A 15,555-nucleotide genomic window follows, 5' to 3' on the forward strand; every position below is an offset into this window, starting at 1 on the left:
TTGGGTGGTGAGCCTCCATGGTTCGTCATGTTGTCTCTTATTGCAGGTACTTGTTTGGAGTTTTTGGATAGTTGGAAGTTGTGGAGACATGCCTTTGCATAGTGGATAGAATACTATATATATATATATATAAGGATCTACCTCACATTTATGGAAGTGGAAATAAATAAAAAATTAGTCGTGTTTTGTCTCAGAGAAATGTGGCATGACATTTTTATCCCAAATATCTATAGAGACTATGGAAAATTAAAATATCATCCATAAAAGAAAACACTAATGGCATAGGACACAAAGGGCTATAAGTGATACCAAACTTTTTGGTCAGCTCAGCCCCCAACACCCCATGTGACCATGCCAATGTGACCTGCAGGTGAACGTCAAAGCGGCCTCACCAGTCGATGCGGATATGCCACGCATGTGGGTTGGTTCGAGCTTCGAATCCTGTCCGCGCCATCCCGATCTGCAGTATAAATCCAGGCTTCCTTCGATCAATCTTCAAGCTTTGATCGCTTTCTGAAATCTGTGGCTTTGCTGCCTTAGTTTCCAGAGCGTGAGAAGAGTTTGTGCTGAACTAGGTTAAATTTGGTTAGGGTTTCGAGAATGGTGGGGTTTGAAGAAATTTTGAGTTCAGAAGAGGAGGAAATGGATAAAGGAGGAGAATCTTGCGTCTCCTGTTGTGGAGATGACGCTGACGACGAAGACGACCTGCTGGCGGAGTTTCTGGAGTCCGAGGTTCTCGCCGTAGACTCTGACCAGGTAACTTTTCTTAACCTAAATTTAGTGAGAAAAAAATGTTAAAAATTCTCCTCTTTATCCTATAACATCTTTTTATTAGTTTATTTGTTTAAGGTGGGGCTGATTTCTTGTCTTTTATATTTAAAATTTGCAAAATTTACTTTTAAAGTAGTCTGCAGTTCAGTTGCTATGACATAACTATCTTCCCTGTTAAATTTACCAGTAGCTCGCACCTGACCTTGTCCCATGGGCGTGCCATGTTAGATGAGTTTATGTTATATTTAACATAATGTCATACACTTCATAAGTCTCATAGGACTTTCATACGGTGGTCATTATAGAAGGCACCATCTCTTACGTTCACTTTACTTTCTGGGGTTGGATAATATAATCTTTACAAGGGAAAACCTTTGCTGCAGAATCTTAGATTTCACAATTTACCCTCTATGATTTCAAGCCATTCTCATCTGTTCAAGGGGACTTAGCTCAATGAGTACGATGTGGTATTTTGGCCTTCTGCCATATATGTGCTAGGTCTAATGATTTCAATTGAGCTTATTCCACTTGACTCACAGTTTTAGTTGAATTATACGTTGGGTTCAGTTTTCTCTTTAGGTTTGGACCCTAGTTAATTCGTTACAATAGGCTATTTCTGGTTAGGGTTTTGATAGTTTGGTACTGTCTCACCATATATTTTCATTTTAGGTACTAGTGCTTCTGTGAATAAACGCAGTTACTTTTTCTTATTTAATGTAAACACTGAATGCTCAAATCTACTGTTGCTTGGAGATGTGGGAAAGTTGTGCCATTCCTATCTGGGAATGGGCGTAAATGAACAAAGAAGGGTACAGCTAGCTCTATTATGTGCAAATATAATCCCCATAACTACAAGTAGCTATGATGCCAGGGCCCTCATCCATATACCAAAGAATCTTATTGACTATGATTATTCCTTAATATTAAACTATGAAATCTTCATTGGAACCCTATACTGGTATGCAACATTAATAATTCCATTCCTCCTGTTACTTGGTAAACTTTTCATGAGATGAAATATCCATGGATTTATTTTTCGATTCACTCTACGCTCCACTGTATAATTTAAGTCTTTTTCTATGGTTTGCATCTTATGAGCGTTCAGACTGTTTTTTAAATAAATAACAATGTATCTACTATACACAAAGTTGGGCTTCTTAATCTATCGTGGTAGATATGTGCATAGTTTGTAAAATTCAATTATAAAATGTATTAAATTAAAAATTGACATCTTGAAAGAGAAAATGTATGGTTTGATAGCAAAAACATGAAAAAAAAATACTTTTTAACTAACATTTTACCTGCATCAATATTTTTACCTATGATTTTTGTGTGTCAATTAAACTTGCAAGTACTTTCCCAACAAAAATCCAAATGTGCAAACAGTATTTATGATTATGTTCTTCTAAAAGCTATTGAGTTATAAGGTTGTATGAGTGAACATATATTGAATTTGGATATCATTTTGTTACAAGTTTTGAAAGCTAATATTCCCCAATTGGCTAATATTTGAAATTTGAGAAACCAAATTATAATCTAGCGATCCTCATTATATTCCCTGGGGCTGAAATTTCTTTTGAAATGTTGATCTCAATCAAAAGCAATAGTCTTGAATTTTTTTTTTGGCTCTCATTAGAATTTAGAAATATCAGTACATTTATCTCACACAATATAATGGGGCTTATTGGGTTACATTTTAGTAAATGGTGGAAACTAAATATTATGGAGTCTATCCCTTAAACCCATCAAAGACTTCTACATGCAGCTAAGTTTTTTATTTTTGAAAATATGAAAGTTTTTTTATAATGGTGATTAATGAATTTCTTGCTATTGTTTGAAATTCTCTTTCTTAAAAAACTGTGTTTCAAAAATAATTGTCAATGAGAATATATATATATTTCAAAAAATTGGAAGATTTGCCATTAGAAATTAATTTTCATCAAGAAAAGTCAATTGAATTAAATATCTGATCATTAGTGGGTTGCTTTTCCTATTGACATTTCCTTTTTGTTCTTTTTTCATTCTTTTCTGTTTGTTCTTTTAAACTCTGGAATTCTGAAGCACGTTAACACAAGTAAATGTAAACAGTTCAGTCCGTCTTTTAATACACGTTAGTAATCAGTAAATTCTTTGGATTTTGTGTTGATTCGGTTTTGCACTCTACCTTTTACTAGGAAGATATGACCTCAGTGCCCTCCAAAAGGCGCCATGTGGACGAAAACATCAAAAACAGCCCAGGAATGACACTTCAGAAATGTTTTCATGCTGCCAGCGATGGGAATCAAGTGCACAGTGAAAGTGAAATCATCACAAAACTAAGGCCAACTTTTCAAAGTCAAGCAGAAGGATGCGGAAATAATCAGGGTCCAAGAACTCAAACAAGCATAGAAAATGGTGTTTTCAGCAAGATTCCCATAGAGCTATTTCAAAAGATTCTTAAATTTTTATCTTCAGAGGTAAGGATAGTGCTGCTCTAAAAATCTTGCTGACAGGAAGATTAAAATTTAATTTAACTATTCAATATAAGCTGCAAGTCATACTTGACGAGTGTCCTCTTTATTCAGTTTACCAACATTTAATATTGGCTCCAGGACCTTGTTACCTGTGCATTAGTTTGCCGCTTTTTGAACTCTGCGTCATCGGATGAATCTCTATGGCGTCGACTGTAAGTAATTTAATATTTTTCCTTTGGGAATTGCTTAGTGTTTCTAATATCAATATGGTTGGCTTGGATTACAATCTTCCTCCTCACCTCCTCTCCCTCGCTCTCTTGCTTGCTTTCTCTTTACACACACAAACATACATACATATCCACATACTTGACATACATACATACATTCATGTGAACATATATATAAATATACATAGATATATGAGTGGGTATGCTTCTGCATTTGCAGCCCAGATTCGCCTGGGTGTTGCATCCCAAATATGCCTAGGTATGTACATGTGCATAACTGGGCAAATCCAGGCTGCATATGCGAAACCCAAAACATAGTAAAGACAGTGATTTCATTTTCTATTTCTTGTTGCCTTTGCCCATTCATGTATTCCAGATGAATCTATGTCAACAGTCATTGCACTGATGACTAACAATGGGCATTTGGCCTTGTTTTTTGGGGATGTCATTCTAACTCCTCCTTGATCTTCTTGTGGATCTTGTAATGACTAACAATGGGCATTTGTCTTCCCATATTTTACTGGGAGAAACTTTGCACATCTTAATACTTATTAAAGGCTTTCACATTTTCCAGTTATTGTATGCGCTGGGGATTGCCTTCACCAGCAAAATTGCAAGGAAAGCCACGTGCACGTGCATGGAAGCGACTATATATTGAGGTATTTGATAGGACTTTTCTGTAATTTAAGGCCAGAGTATGGGTGTTTTGTAATCTGCTTGGATAACAATGAATGCATATACTTTTTTTATTAGCTTAGATGCTGTTTGGGAATATGTACTGTCATTATATCTATTCAGAGACATTATGAGGAACAACATTCAAAGTATGCACAAATTTCATTATCATCGCAGCTTTTTCATATATACGAATAAAATGAATTTTCATAAATTGCAGTCGCAAAAAACTGCATTCAGATGTCCATTTTTTTCCAACAGTAATGTTTGTTTTTTACGTGTTACTGACATAGTAATTTTCAGGACTAACAACATCCTCGTCTGATACATTTAGGCAGTGGACTGTAAATATGGATTTTAGCAGAGATGCTTTTCTGTTAATGAAAGAAGAGAAAGTACCATGTTTGATGAATGACACTAAAACTCATAGCACAATACTGTGATCAGAATGAAACTATAAATTCATGTTCCTGCATCTGATGCATCGATTTTGATTCCTTGGCACAGTCACTTCATTTGCCTTGCTGCATGTCTTAGTAATTTATTACACTGCTGCAATCTAATGATGTTTATGTTTATACTTTTTTGGCCTCAATTATTCCTTGTGCTCTTTTAAATTAGCTAGAGTGTTCGAGCGATAGACATCTAATTAAATTTTTTGTGCAGCGTGATGAAGAAGATATGATTGAATTTGTTCGAAACACACCTGCTGAATTTCGGGAATACTACATTCAAATGCAGAGTGCCAAGCGAAGCCAAGCTCCTCTTCCTTCACAGGTGACCAAAATTGCTGCCGTGCTCATTTGAGTATTCACTTATAAAGAAGCATTATATTTATTCTGCTTTTCTTGGTGGTGTAATAGGTAAATGATGATATGCTTATACTTGATACAACAGTGGCTGAACAAATAACTCATTTGAAACATAGTCGAGGTTTGCCTGATGAATTCACAGCAGAACATGCTTGTTCAGGAAGGACATGCACCTACTCTCAAATTGGGGATTCCTTTTTATGTGAAAAAACTGGACGGGTGCATGGTATGGCATTTTCTGAATTGATCTTATGTTAAGGAGCTTATTCTTCTTCTTCATTAGTGGTGGGCTTGATGTTTGTACTCAAGTTAGTTGCTTGCACATGTTTCATAGTTTTTTCATTAATTGGTTTTCTTGTTGTTATGGGAGGAAAAGCTTAAACTGCTGGTGTGTTGGAGTCTATGCATCGGTTGATCGCAGTGGTATCAGGTTCCACATGTGAACAACCATTGCATTGATTTCAATTTACTAACTATGTATTGATGCTGGTTATGGGAGTGGGTCGACCAGTTTTAGCTTTTAGAATTGATGTTATACCATTGTAATTCCATTTAATTGGTCATTGATGTCTTTTTGGGGAAGCCATTTTGTTTTCTGATCTTAGGACTTGTATATGTTTGCAGTATGTGATGATACATGCCGAGAAATTGTTTTAGATCCATCAAGCGAACTTCTGGTTTGTACAATCTCTGGACGCTGTTTTGATAGATGGCTCTCACCATCAGAAGAAGAATTGGATCCTGTAAGGACTGAATTTTTTGATTTCTGTTCTTGTGTCAGTGCACAATAACATATATTTTTACCTTATGCCATGCAAAGGCTTTAAAATTGGTCAATCAGATCTCAGTATTGTTTCAAATATTAGGCTTTTGTTGACATTGTAGGGAGAGCAACCATTGGATGCTAATGCAGCAGTGGATGAAGCAGAACCTTTCATGGGGTCAGGTCGCTTTGGTAAGTACCAAGAATTCATTCAAATGTTTTTGGTCCTAGCTTTGTGACAAGTAACCCTTTTTCATTTTTGGTTCACTTTTTATTTGTTTCATGCTTCTTTTAATTTTATGGCATGCTACTTTTGTGTCAGCAGTAATCTTTATGTCAAAAGCAGTTATGTATGCCATCTGCTAGCATTTTGCTTCAATCTACATTGTTCGTAATCTGCAGAGATAGTTTTGCAGTTCCTGTCTGCTTCAAATTAGTTGTTACTGAAATTAGAAAATATTATGTTACCATGAATCATTTCATCTGTGTTTTATTGAAATGTATTTTGTTTAGAGGAAATAACTAAATTAAAAATAGCTTGCAAATGTCTTGCTACACTTAACATAACAGTGTTTTGCTGATTCTTTTATATCAGGAAAAAATGTTGCAATCCACTTGAAAGTACACAATGAAAGAATGATGGATTGAATAATACCCAGTATCGTGACAACAGTTCACTTGCTGATCCGATCTAGCATCTATAATCACCCATATCAGCATGCTTTGCTCTCAAAATTCTATATTCTAGACTTTGTTGCCTTTTGAATTCTATCCATAGCTTAATAAAAATAGCCTATTGGGGGACATTCCCATCAACCAATTGCACTCCTTTTGCCAAGGGTTATGAAATTTACATGATCTTATGTGCATCTGTGCAGAACAAGTTATCACAAACCAGGAGTCCAGTGATGATGCCATCTAAGTGATTGGCAAAGCTAGATTCAATCCAATACGATACATACATTTCATGTTCATCTTTTGTGCACATAAAGTCTACCATACAAAGAAGTGAGCAGCAAATCTATTCACACACGGTTGAGTGAACTTTGTTTTGAGAAAAGATCTTGTCTTGTAGAGCACCTTCGAGTGATTGTATATCAACTTATTGACGAATCTTCCGCCTACCATAGATTTGATCCATAGAAGTTTGACATTGTCTTCTAGGGAAAATATACCATGCATGAGCTCCAAAACAATGTGAGGCCACATCTTCATTAAAAGTTTCCCTGCTGTCAATTAGTTAGCTGTCTTGTCAACTTATTGATGAATCTCCCGCCTACCATAGATATGATCCATAGAAGTTTGACATTATCTTCTAGGGAAAATATACCATGCATGAGCTCCAAAACAATGTGAGGCCACATATTCATTAAAAGTTTCCCTGCTGTCAATAAGTTAGCTGTCTTATTCATATTATTATTCATATGATACATTGGATCATATAATGTGTCCCTTTCTCAGTGACTACCTCATCCATAGATAAAAATGTGTGGATCTATCGTATGCACTCAACTATTTGAGGTAGACTGTGGCTCCCACCGAAGCTACAAAAGATTCTTTCTACATTCCAAATTTTCATGGTATTAAAAGATGGTTGGACTCTGGCTGTGATGTATGCACCAAAAAAGAAGTCATGTTATTCCCACCTATGGTTAGCTTTTTTGAAGGAGCGATTGATGGTAGAAATATCAGCATGAGTTTGTTCTAAAACTTCCTCATTTGAAGTTCCTTGAAATATGATGCACTCAACTATTTGAGGTAGGCTCTGCCTCCCACAGAAGTTACTAAAGATTCTTTCTCCATCCCATGGTATTAAAAGATGGTTGGGCTCTAGCTGTGATATGGTGCACCAAAGAAGAATTCACCTTGGCCCCACCTATGGTTAGGTTTTTATTGAAGGAGCAATTTATTGTAGAAATCTCAGCATAAGTTTGTTCTAAAAATTCTTCATTTGAAGTTCCTTGAATTGTGATGCCACAAGATGATCTTGTGGAGCATCCAATGGTAGCCCATCCCTTTTTAACTTTGCTTTTTGCGAAGTTCTCAAAGGATAACAATTCTTGGTGGGATATCACCAAGGCTGTTTCTAGAAGTCTTCACATTGTCATACCTAAGCAACTTTGTCAAGTGTCATTTAAAAATGTTGATGGTCGAATCACTTTCATTTCCACAAAAAAATACATTTTAGGCTTATATGAGTTCATCACTGGATTGCAATAGGTCCATGCAAGATCTTTTTCTTTTGGCATTATCAGCTGAAATCATATATGAATGCATGAGAGCCTTTAGGCTAGGCTACCAAATCAGTAGGAAAAGTGGCTGAATTGAATTGCCTATGTATTTGGTAGGGTTTGATTTTTTCATTTCAGCTTAATTTAGAACCGGCAAAGAACAAATACTGAATTTTCCATGTCAGCTATGGCACTTCAAAGGCTTTTCTGTAGAAGTTTTCAACACATTTAAATATTTTATTAAGTATTGGAAAACCCTAAATAACATTGCTATCAGCATTTGTTTATTTATTTGTGCATGTAGATCCATCTGAGTGATGTCTTGAGTCTTGACCACCAAAAGCAAGCACAATTTAACCAGGGTGTGGCTTCCACTGAAACAATGATGCATCAACTAATATATGATGACAATTTTAGTTGGAGCAACAGTTTTGATTCCATTGCCTCAACAGCTTTGATACCATTGCTCAATATTTTTTGCAAATGGGGCAGCTTAAAGTTTGAAGTGTGTCTCAATATTGAAATGTTTTTTATTCCAGTGACTCGTTTTTTGGGCTCCATCCACTAGAGAAATAACTATCCCCATAATTGGGGACTGCTGCCCTCAAAGCCCTGCTTAGGGCTGCTTAGGGCTGCCCCTGAACCCTGGCAAGGATACACGATGAATATTTAGTACTTGGATGGTCAGTTGCCAAATACCAAAATATTTTTAATTAATGTCATAACTAGCCATATTCATATTGACAGTCTAAAAAAATGTCTCTATCTGCATTTGATGGCATATCCATATTTGTATTTGTATCCATGTCCATGCAACTTTGATTAAGATCTGAAGTTTGTAAGTATTAAATTTATTATCAGTGACCATTTTTAATAGATATAGTATGTATCAATATTATTACTGAATCATAATTATATATGCATATTGATATTTTTTAATGCTATATTATTTGAATAATATTACCATATATTTATGTCTTCTACATGTTTATTTAATTTACTTATCCGAACCCCTCCGCTAGCCTATGGAACCCACTATTGATTTCGGTAACAAAGCCTTTAGGTATAATAAATAAAGCCTAATCCAAACCATAAAAATTTGAAAGTCAAATTTTCTAATTACAACCCAACAAAGTTAACACTGAACTTGGACAATTTTTTTTTTCTTATGGGCTTCTACCTCTTTGTGTTGTTAGCCTCAATGCCGTAAGGTATGTGGAAGGCTAAAATAACAATGCATGAGTTGTGCTCTAATTTGCTTCTGATATTTGGGGATTTCATATAAGAAAAGAATAATTAGAGGCTTCCAATTTTAGTGTGTACTAAATGCTTTCAAAGATCTTGATGGAAAAATTTGATTCAAGAGTTGAGCATGACCCTAGGGTAAAAGGTTTAAGGCCATCCTAATCTTCCAACAATGGGTTTGTTACCAAGGGGAAACTTGGTCACTCGAACATTAGCAAGAAGATTAGTTAACTCCTTGATTTGTATAAAGTCTAAATGATCGCTTGGAGAAAGCAAAAAGAAAGAGGGGACCATTCAGCCAATTCATGAATATACTCGTTTCTTATCCCTTTAACAGTTGGGTGGCAGTTATAATATACTTATAGTATTTAAGTATTACATCCTTTTCATGTACTTATCATTTTATTGCTTTTTTGGAACTGTAATTTGGTTTTAGATGTCTAGGTAGTGAACTTAAATTTAGAATCTTCCAAAAAGTTGAGTAGCAAAAGTACTAGGTGTTCGCTAAATGTGTCTTATCATATTTTATTAGCCCAACTAATGTATTCTTAACATTTGATCTTACCCTATGCAAAGTCCTCTAAGTCTTATTAATATATTATCATAAACAACAATGCCTCGTTATAGAGATGTTGGGCAATGGATTCTTGGAGACCCTTGGTTTTTTGTAATGTTGAGCTTCTCCTTTGTGCTAAGGGACTTTTTCTCTCGTTGCTTTGACTTCTTCTGAGGAACACGATTTGGTGATAGGCAAGTTGTGGGCTTGGGGAACTCTCTCTCTGCCAAACCTTGGACAGGCTCCTTCAACCCTCTTTCTGAACCACTAAGTGTGCATCCAGTGAGGGTTCCCCTTCCCAATCTACCCCTCCATTTTTGGGAAAACTCTTTTTAAAGGCCTATGGTAACTTTATTGGCCGTTTTTTAAAGGGGTATGATGCCACAACTTCCTTGATCGCCTCTACCTTTGGACGCATTCTGGTTGATCTTGGCATCTCCAATCCTCTTCCAGAGGATGCGTTTCTCATGACGAGGGATAGACCATGGACGCGATCGGTGGATTATGAGGACATCCTCTTTCGATCTGCTAGTGCTGCTCTACTTGTCATCTGACTACAGATTGTTATCTCATGCTTTGGAAAGGTGCTGCTCCTTGGTGGAAGGATGCTGCTGATGATCATTTGATGATATTGGCTCCTGATTCTTCCTCTGATGATTCTTCACAGGGTGGCGATTCTCTGGTTGAGGCTCCTGCTGCTGATCCCTCCTCTGCCCCTGCAGATCCTACTCCACCTTTTGTTGCTGATGCGACCCTCTCTGGCTGTGTTGACCCTCTGTTTGCTGCTTCCATTGTGCTTCATTATCTGCTTGATTATGTGAAGCCTTCCTGCACTCTGCCCCTGGTGCTAACAGTCTCACAATGCAAGTTCTTCCACTTGCTTGCGGTGGGATCCTGGCTATAGTATTGCTTGGACAGTGGTCTGCAGGCATAGGAAAAATCATGTTTCTGAGTCTCACTCTCCTCCATGCTGTGGGTGAGTTGCCTACCCACCCTTGATGTGAGTTTGCAACAGTTCTGCTAATGTGCTGTTAATGTTCTGCTCTTGACCTTGTTTTTTTGGCTGGTTTGGTCTTTCTGTAATTTTACGCTCTTGGGCTGTAGTTTTGTAAGCGTCAGGACTTAACATCCTTGTTTTGTTGCTTTTAATAATAATAAACAATGCCTCCTTACAGTGTGCAATGCATGATGCAAGTATAATCCCTTTTCGTAAAGGGCATAAATGCATAAGGTTCTGCTAAGGTGCTGTTAATGGTCTGCTCTTGACCTTGGTTTTTTTGGCTGGTTTGGTCTTTCTGTAATTTTACGCTCTTGGGCTGTAGTTTTGTAAGCGCCAGGACTTAACATCCTTGTTTTGTTACTTTTAATAATAATAAACAATGCCTCCTTATAGTGTGCAATGCATGATGCAAGTATAATCCCTTTTCATAAAGGGCATAAATGCATACGGTTCTGCTAATGTGCTGTTAATGGTCTGCTCTTGACCTTTTTTTTGGCTGGTTTGGTCTTTCTGTAATTCTACGCTCTTGGGCTGTAGTCTTGTAAGCGTCAGGACTTAACATCCTTATTTTGTTGCTTTTAATAATAATAAACCATGCCTCCTTACAGTGTGCAATGCATGATGTAAGTATAATCCCTTTTCATAAAGGGCATAAATGCATACAAAGGTATGAAAGTTTGATATATATCAGAAGATGATGCAAATTCTGTATTTATGTGCTGCCAGTTCATTTCATTAGGAATTTCATTCACTTGGAAGGATGTAACTTCTGGATTGCGACTTAAATAGGAGCCTTTCTGTTCCAATGTGAAGTACAAATTAAATGGGTTTTTTTTGGTTGGTTAAATCCTAAAGCTTCACCCATAATTTAGCTCCTATCATGGTCAAATTGTCATATTTTGTGTTACACAGGGATGTGTCCCCACTCCTCTAACCCCCCTCCTTGTACTTGTTCCCCGAGGCATTTTGGGATGGTTAAGGGGATGTCCCCTAGCTGTTATCTTCAATTCGAGAAAATGTGGAAACATAATCAATCCCTGAAATCGGGGATGATAGGAAACACAGGGCATGCTTGGGCATCCTCAAGGTGGCTGGGAATGCCTCAGATGGTGTAGTGGGGATGGTAGGAAACACATGGCATGCTTGTCCACAGTCTGCAGCCTTCAGTGTATGTCCATATGCTAAGCATTGGAATATGAGATTTGTGAAACTGGAACCGAAGAGAAGATGCTCAGGAGCTCATGTAATATTGGCTTATGCGGTGTGTCGGTCAAATTTATCCATTATGTCAAGTAGTAGGATATTTATTCTATGTAGTGTTTGATCTTCAATATTTCGTTGTTTCTATCTAATTATTTTGAACTGGCCTTTGCAGCACGGGCTTATCTATTGGGTTATAACTGTGACGATGAAAAGGAACTTGAAGCAGCGTTGGCTATTTGTTGATTGGATCCTTGATCATCATTTCCCACACTTCGACATACCACACGGGCTTATTTATTGGGTTATAACTGTGATGATGAGAAGGAACTTGAAGCAGCGTTGGCTATTTGTTGATTGGATCCTTGGTCCATCATTTACCGCACTTGACACAAAAATTATATTGTAAAACTTCGAAATTCTCAAATCTTCACCACACTGATTGTATTTTGACCTAGGTTGCGTTGTATTAAAAAAATTGAATAGTTTTATGGGGAAGTTATTTGGAGCTTTATAACAAATTGAAATTTTATATTCATCGAGTCTATCTCATTTCTGCATATTAAATTGTATGAAAAATCAACAAAAAAGAGAGGCACTAATGAGAGACGAGTGATTTGAAAAAGCAATGTAAAGGAAGTGCACTTTCGTGGCTGTATAGCCACGGGCTATCCCAATATGCTTAATTATCGTATTCAAAATCATAACTTTCACAAAAGATAGATATTTTAATTTTGGGTAATTTCAAAAAAGTTCACTTCAAATAAACTACGACACTTATGTAACAAGGAAACGATCAATTAACTCTATTAATACTAAAGGTAATTATAATAAGGATCAATTAATGAAATCACTTTACTTTGAAAGTAAAATTTAAATCTCGAATATGGGTTGAGTACCTAAAGCGAAAATAATACTTTTATTTTCTAAATAATAAAAATCACCTTACATATAATCAAAACCTAAAGCAAAAGTGAGCATTTCCTTTTCCTATTTAACATAGATATTTTCAAAAGATAGTCTATAACTTAACATGAAATATCTCTTTAATAGTATTTAATCATATTTGCACATATTAAACAAAGTGTATAGAGATAAGGTGAATGTACAAAAACCCTAAATAAATCGCAAAGGTGTGATGAGGTAACAAGATAACAACCCTCTCAACCAAAAATTGAATGCACTAAACATTATGAAACATCATTCAGCTAATAGCCGGTAATGTATAAATGTCAAATGTAAGTGGGATTGAATCACATGCACCAACAAAAAGCCATGATTGACAGTTGGGATTTTATTTGTGCCTATACATAAAACGTTACATGCACTTGTCCAATATGCAATAACCATTGAAGCATATATTAAAGTCAACTACCATATTAAAATTCAGCTTCATATCTCAATGACAACACGATCATAATAAAATGGGTACGAGATGAAATACAATTTACATGTATCAAAAGATTATATATAGAATTGAAACTTTGTGTGGATTGATTTTGTGGTCTTGAATTAATTATGCACTAACCAATTTGTAGACAAAGCCTATGATTTGAGAGAGAATCAACACATTAGATGATTTTTTAGCAATAAATAAAATGTATAGAGATGAGGTGAATGTACAAAACCCTCAAATAACTAACAAAGATGTGATGAGGTAACAAGATAACAACCATCTCAACCAAAAATTGAATCCACTAAACATTATGAAACATCATCCAACTAATACAGATTGACAACTGGGATTTTATTTTTGCCTACACAAAAAAATGTTATATGCACTTGTCGAATATGCAATAACCATTGAAGCATCTATTAAAATCAACCAACATCTTAAAATTCAATTGAATAACTTCTCAATGACAACACAATCATAATAAAATGGGTACTAGATGAATAAATACAATTTACATGTACCAAAAGATTATATGTCGAATTGAAACTTTGTGTGGATTGATTTTGTGGTCTTGAATCAATTATGCACTAAATGGACATGTCACATCACCCACATATTTGATTGGACAAAATGTATACATTGTAACTTTGTCCACTTATACTTGCATCCTTGTGGTGGTGGATACATCGAAGGGACTACCTAAGAAGATCAAACTTGAGGCCCCTAATGGTTCTTGGATTCAGAATCTAGACTATGAAGGAATTCCTTTCCGTTGTAGGGTCTACTCCAGGACTGGTCATATTGCTGTGCGCTATCTTGTGGAAGTTAGGAAATCAAAGAAAAGACCTTCTTGGTGGTTTGGGGCTTTGGTTTGGCATTACTTTGTCCTTAAAGATGATGCTCTTAAAGATGCCCCCCTGCCAATGGATGTTGTTGGTGCCAGTAGCCCTGCACCAACTAAACTAGATCTTGATCTGTTGTTGGATTTGGCTGTAGCGGTTACCCCTCCCTCTACGATTTGAGTTCCGTTGGACAAAGTTTCGGATGTGATCTTGCCTGGTTCTCCGGTTGGGTTAGATGGGGAAGCTTTGTTTTGGGAGAAGGAGGCTTCTCAGGTGGAGGAAGGTTGGATAAAGGTTGAAGGTAAAAAATACAAACATTCCCAATAGTCCTCAGACCGTTTTCTTAGATCTCACTCTTTTGGGAGTAGGAGGTCTTAACTGTTTTGAGTTGTAATTGGTGGTAGAAACGTATTGCGATATCTGTAGGGCCACCTTTAGTTAGTCGGTGTCCTATTTCTCCTTTTGTCTATGGTATCTTTTGTTCAAATTGAAAATATTTTGTGTAAAGGGTTTCAGGCACCTTCAAAACCTGTTTTAATTAATCAAAAACTTTGTCCACTCTAATCTCTACTATTTATTCTACTATAAGAATAAAGAGAAGTCTTTAAGAGAGTGTCGAATTGGAAGGTTTCTCACTCTCACTTATCTCCCAAATCCTTTACAAATTAGGGGAAATCACAATCATGTGTGAAATTTTTTTTACATACAAATTTTAATGCACACGTTGATCTCTTAGTGCACCAAGTCAAAATGTTCCTTTAATGCGTTAGGATTCCAAATGGTAATTCAATGGTGCTTTTGTGTTTTGGATAATTATATGAATGTCTTCAAATACCAATACATAATGAATCATCCCAAGCATGTTTCAAATTGGTTACCATTAACTATGAGGAAAGGTTGGAAGTGGGTAGTTTGACATTTTGAGTTAGATCCATGCCATGTACAATTCATCTCATGCAGTGTGAAAGTGATCTAATGTGCACATAAGGATCTAGGCTAACAATAATTTGAATGTGTGGGGATCAGAGTAATAAGGGAAAAGATATATTAGATGAGTGAGAATGATAGAAAATGAGCACGGACAAGGATGTAGCAAGGAATCAAACTTAGCACAAGAGTGTGGCACATATTGCTATGTAATCTATATTGTTTGGTTTAATATAAGGACTGATGATATGTAAAAATACCTTGGAGATTGCTAAATTGTGTCACATTCTCTTTAGTCCTCGCCTAATATAGTCACCTTTTTATTCATTTCAATTATGGTAGATGACAAGCATGTGTGTGGGCAATCTACTATGCAAATTTTAATACAAGTACTATTACTCTTATTTAATTATTCCAAATAATCCTATTAGATGCACCTTTAATGCTCTGGGAATTT

General features: G+C 36.1%; 1 protein-coding gene across 2 annotated transcripts; it reads left to right on the forward strand.

Annotated features, from left to right (window-relative positions):
* Positions 1 to 497: 497 nt before the first annotated feature.
* LOC149575050 (F-box protein SKIP31-like) lies at positions 498 to 12,471 on the forward strand. Of its 2 annotated transcripts, none has more exons than XM_089814914.1 (9): positions 498 to 756; positions 2,946 to 3,227; positions 3,363 to 3,436; positions 4,026 to 4,110; positions 4,793 to 4,903; positions 4,990 to 5,164; positions 5,563 to 5,681; positions 5,824 to 5,893; positions 12,109 to 12,471. In XM_089814914.1, the coding sequence occupies exons 1-9, from the start codon at positions 601 to 603 to the stop codon at positions 12,177 to 12,179; spliced, it is 1,143 nt and encodes a 380-aa protein (XP_089671040.1). In that variant the 5' UTR covers positions 498 to 600; the 3' UTR covers positions 12,180 to 12,471. The 2 variants fall into 2 exon arrangements, with proteins under 2 accessions (XP_089671040.1, XP_089671041.1); XM_089814915.1 differs by having other exon boundaries at positions 2,950 to 3,227.
* Positions 12,472 to 15,555: the final 3,084 nt, after the last annotated feature.

This window comes from Cupressus sempervirens, chromosome 2, assembly GCF_028749045.1.
Source record: "Cupressus sempervirens isolate cs-2001-9-10 chromosome 2, ASM2874904v1, whole genome shotgun sequence".
Lineage (NCBI taxonomy): Eukaryota > Viridiplantae > Streptophyta > Pinopsida > Cupressales > Cupressaceae > Cupressus > Cupressus sempervirens.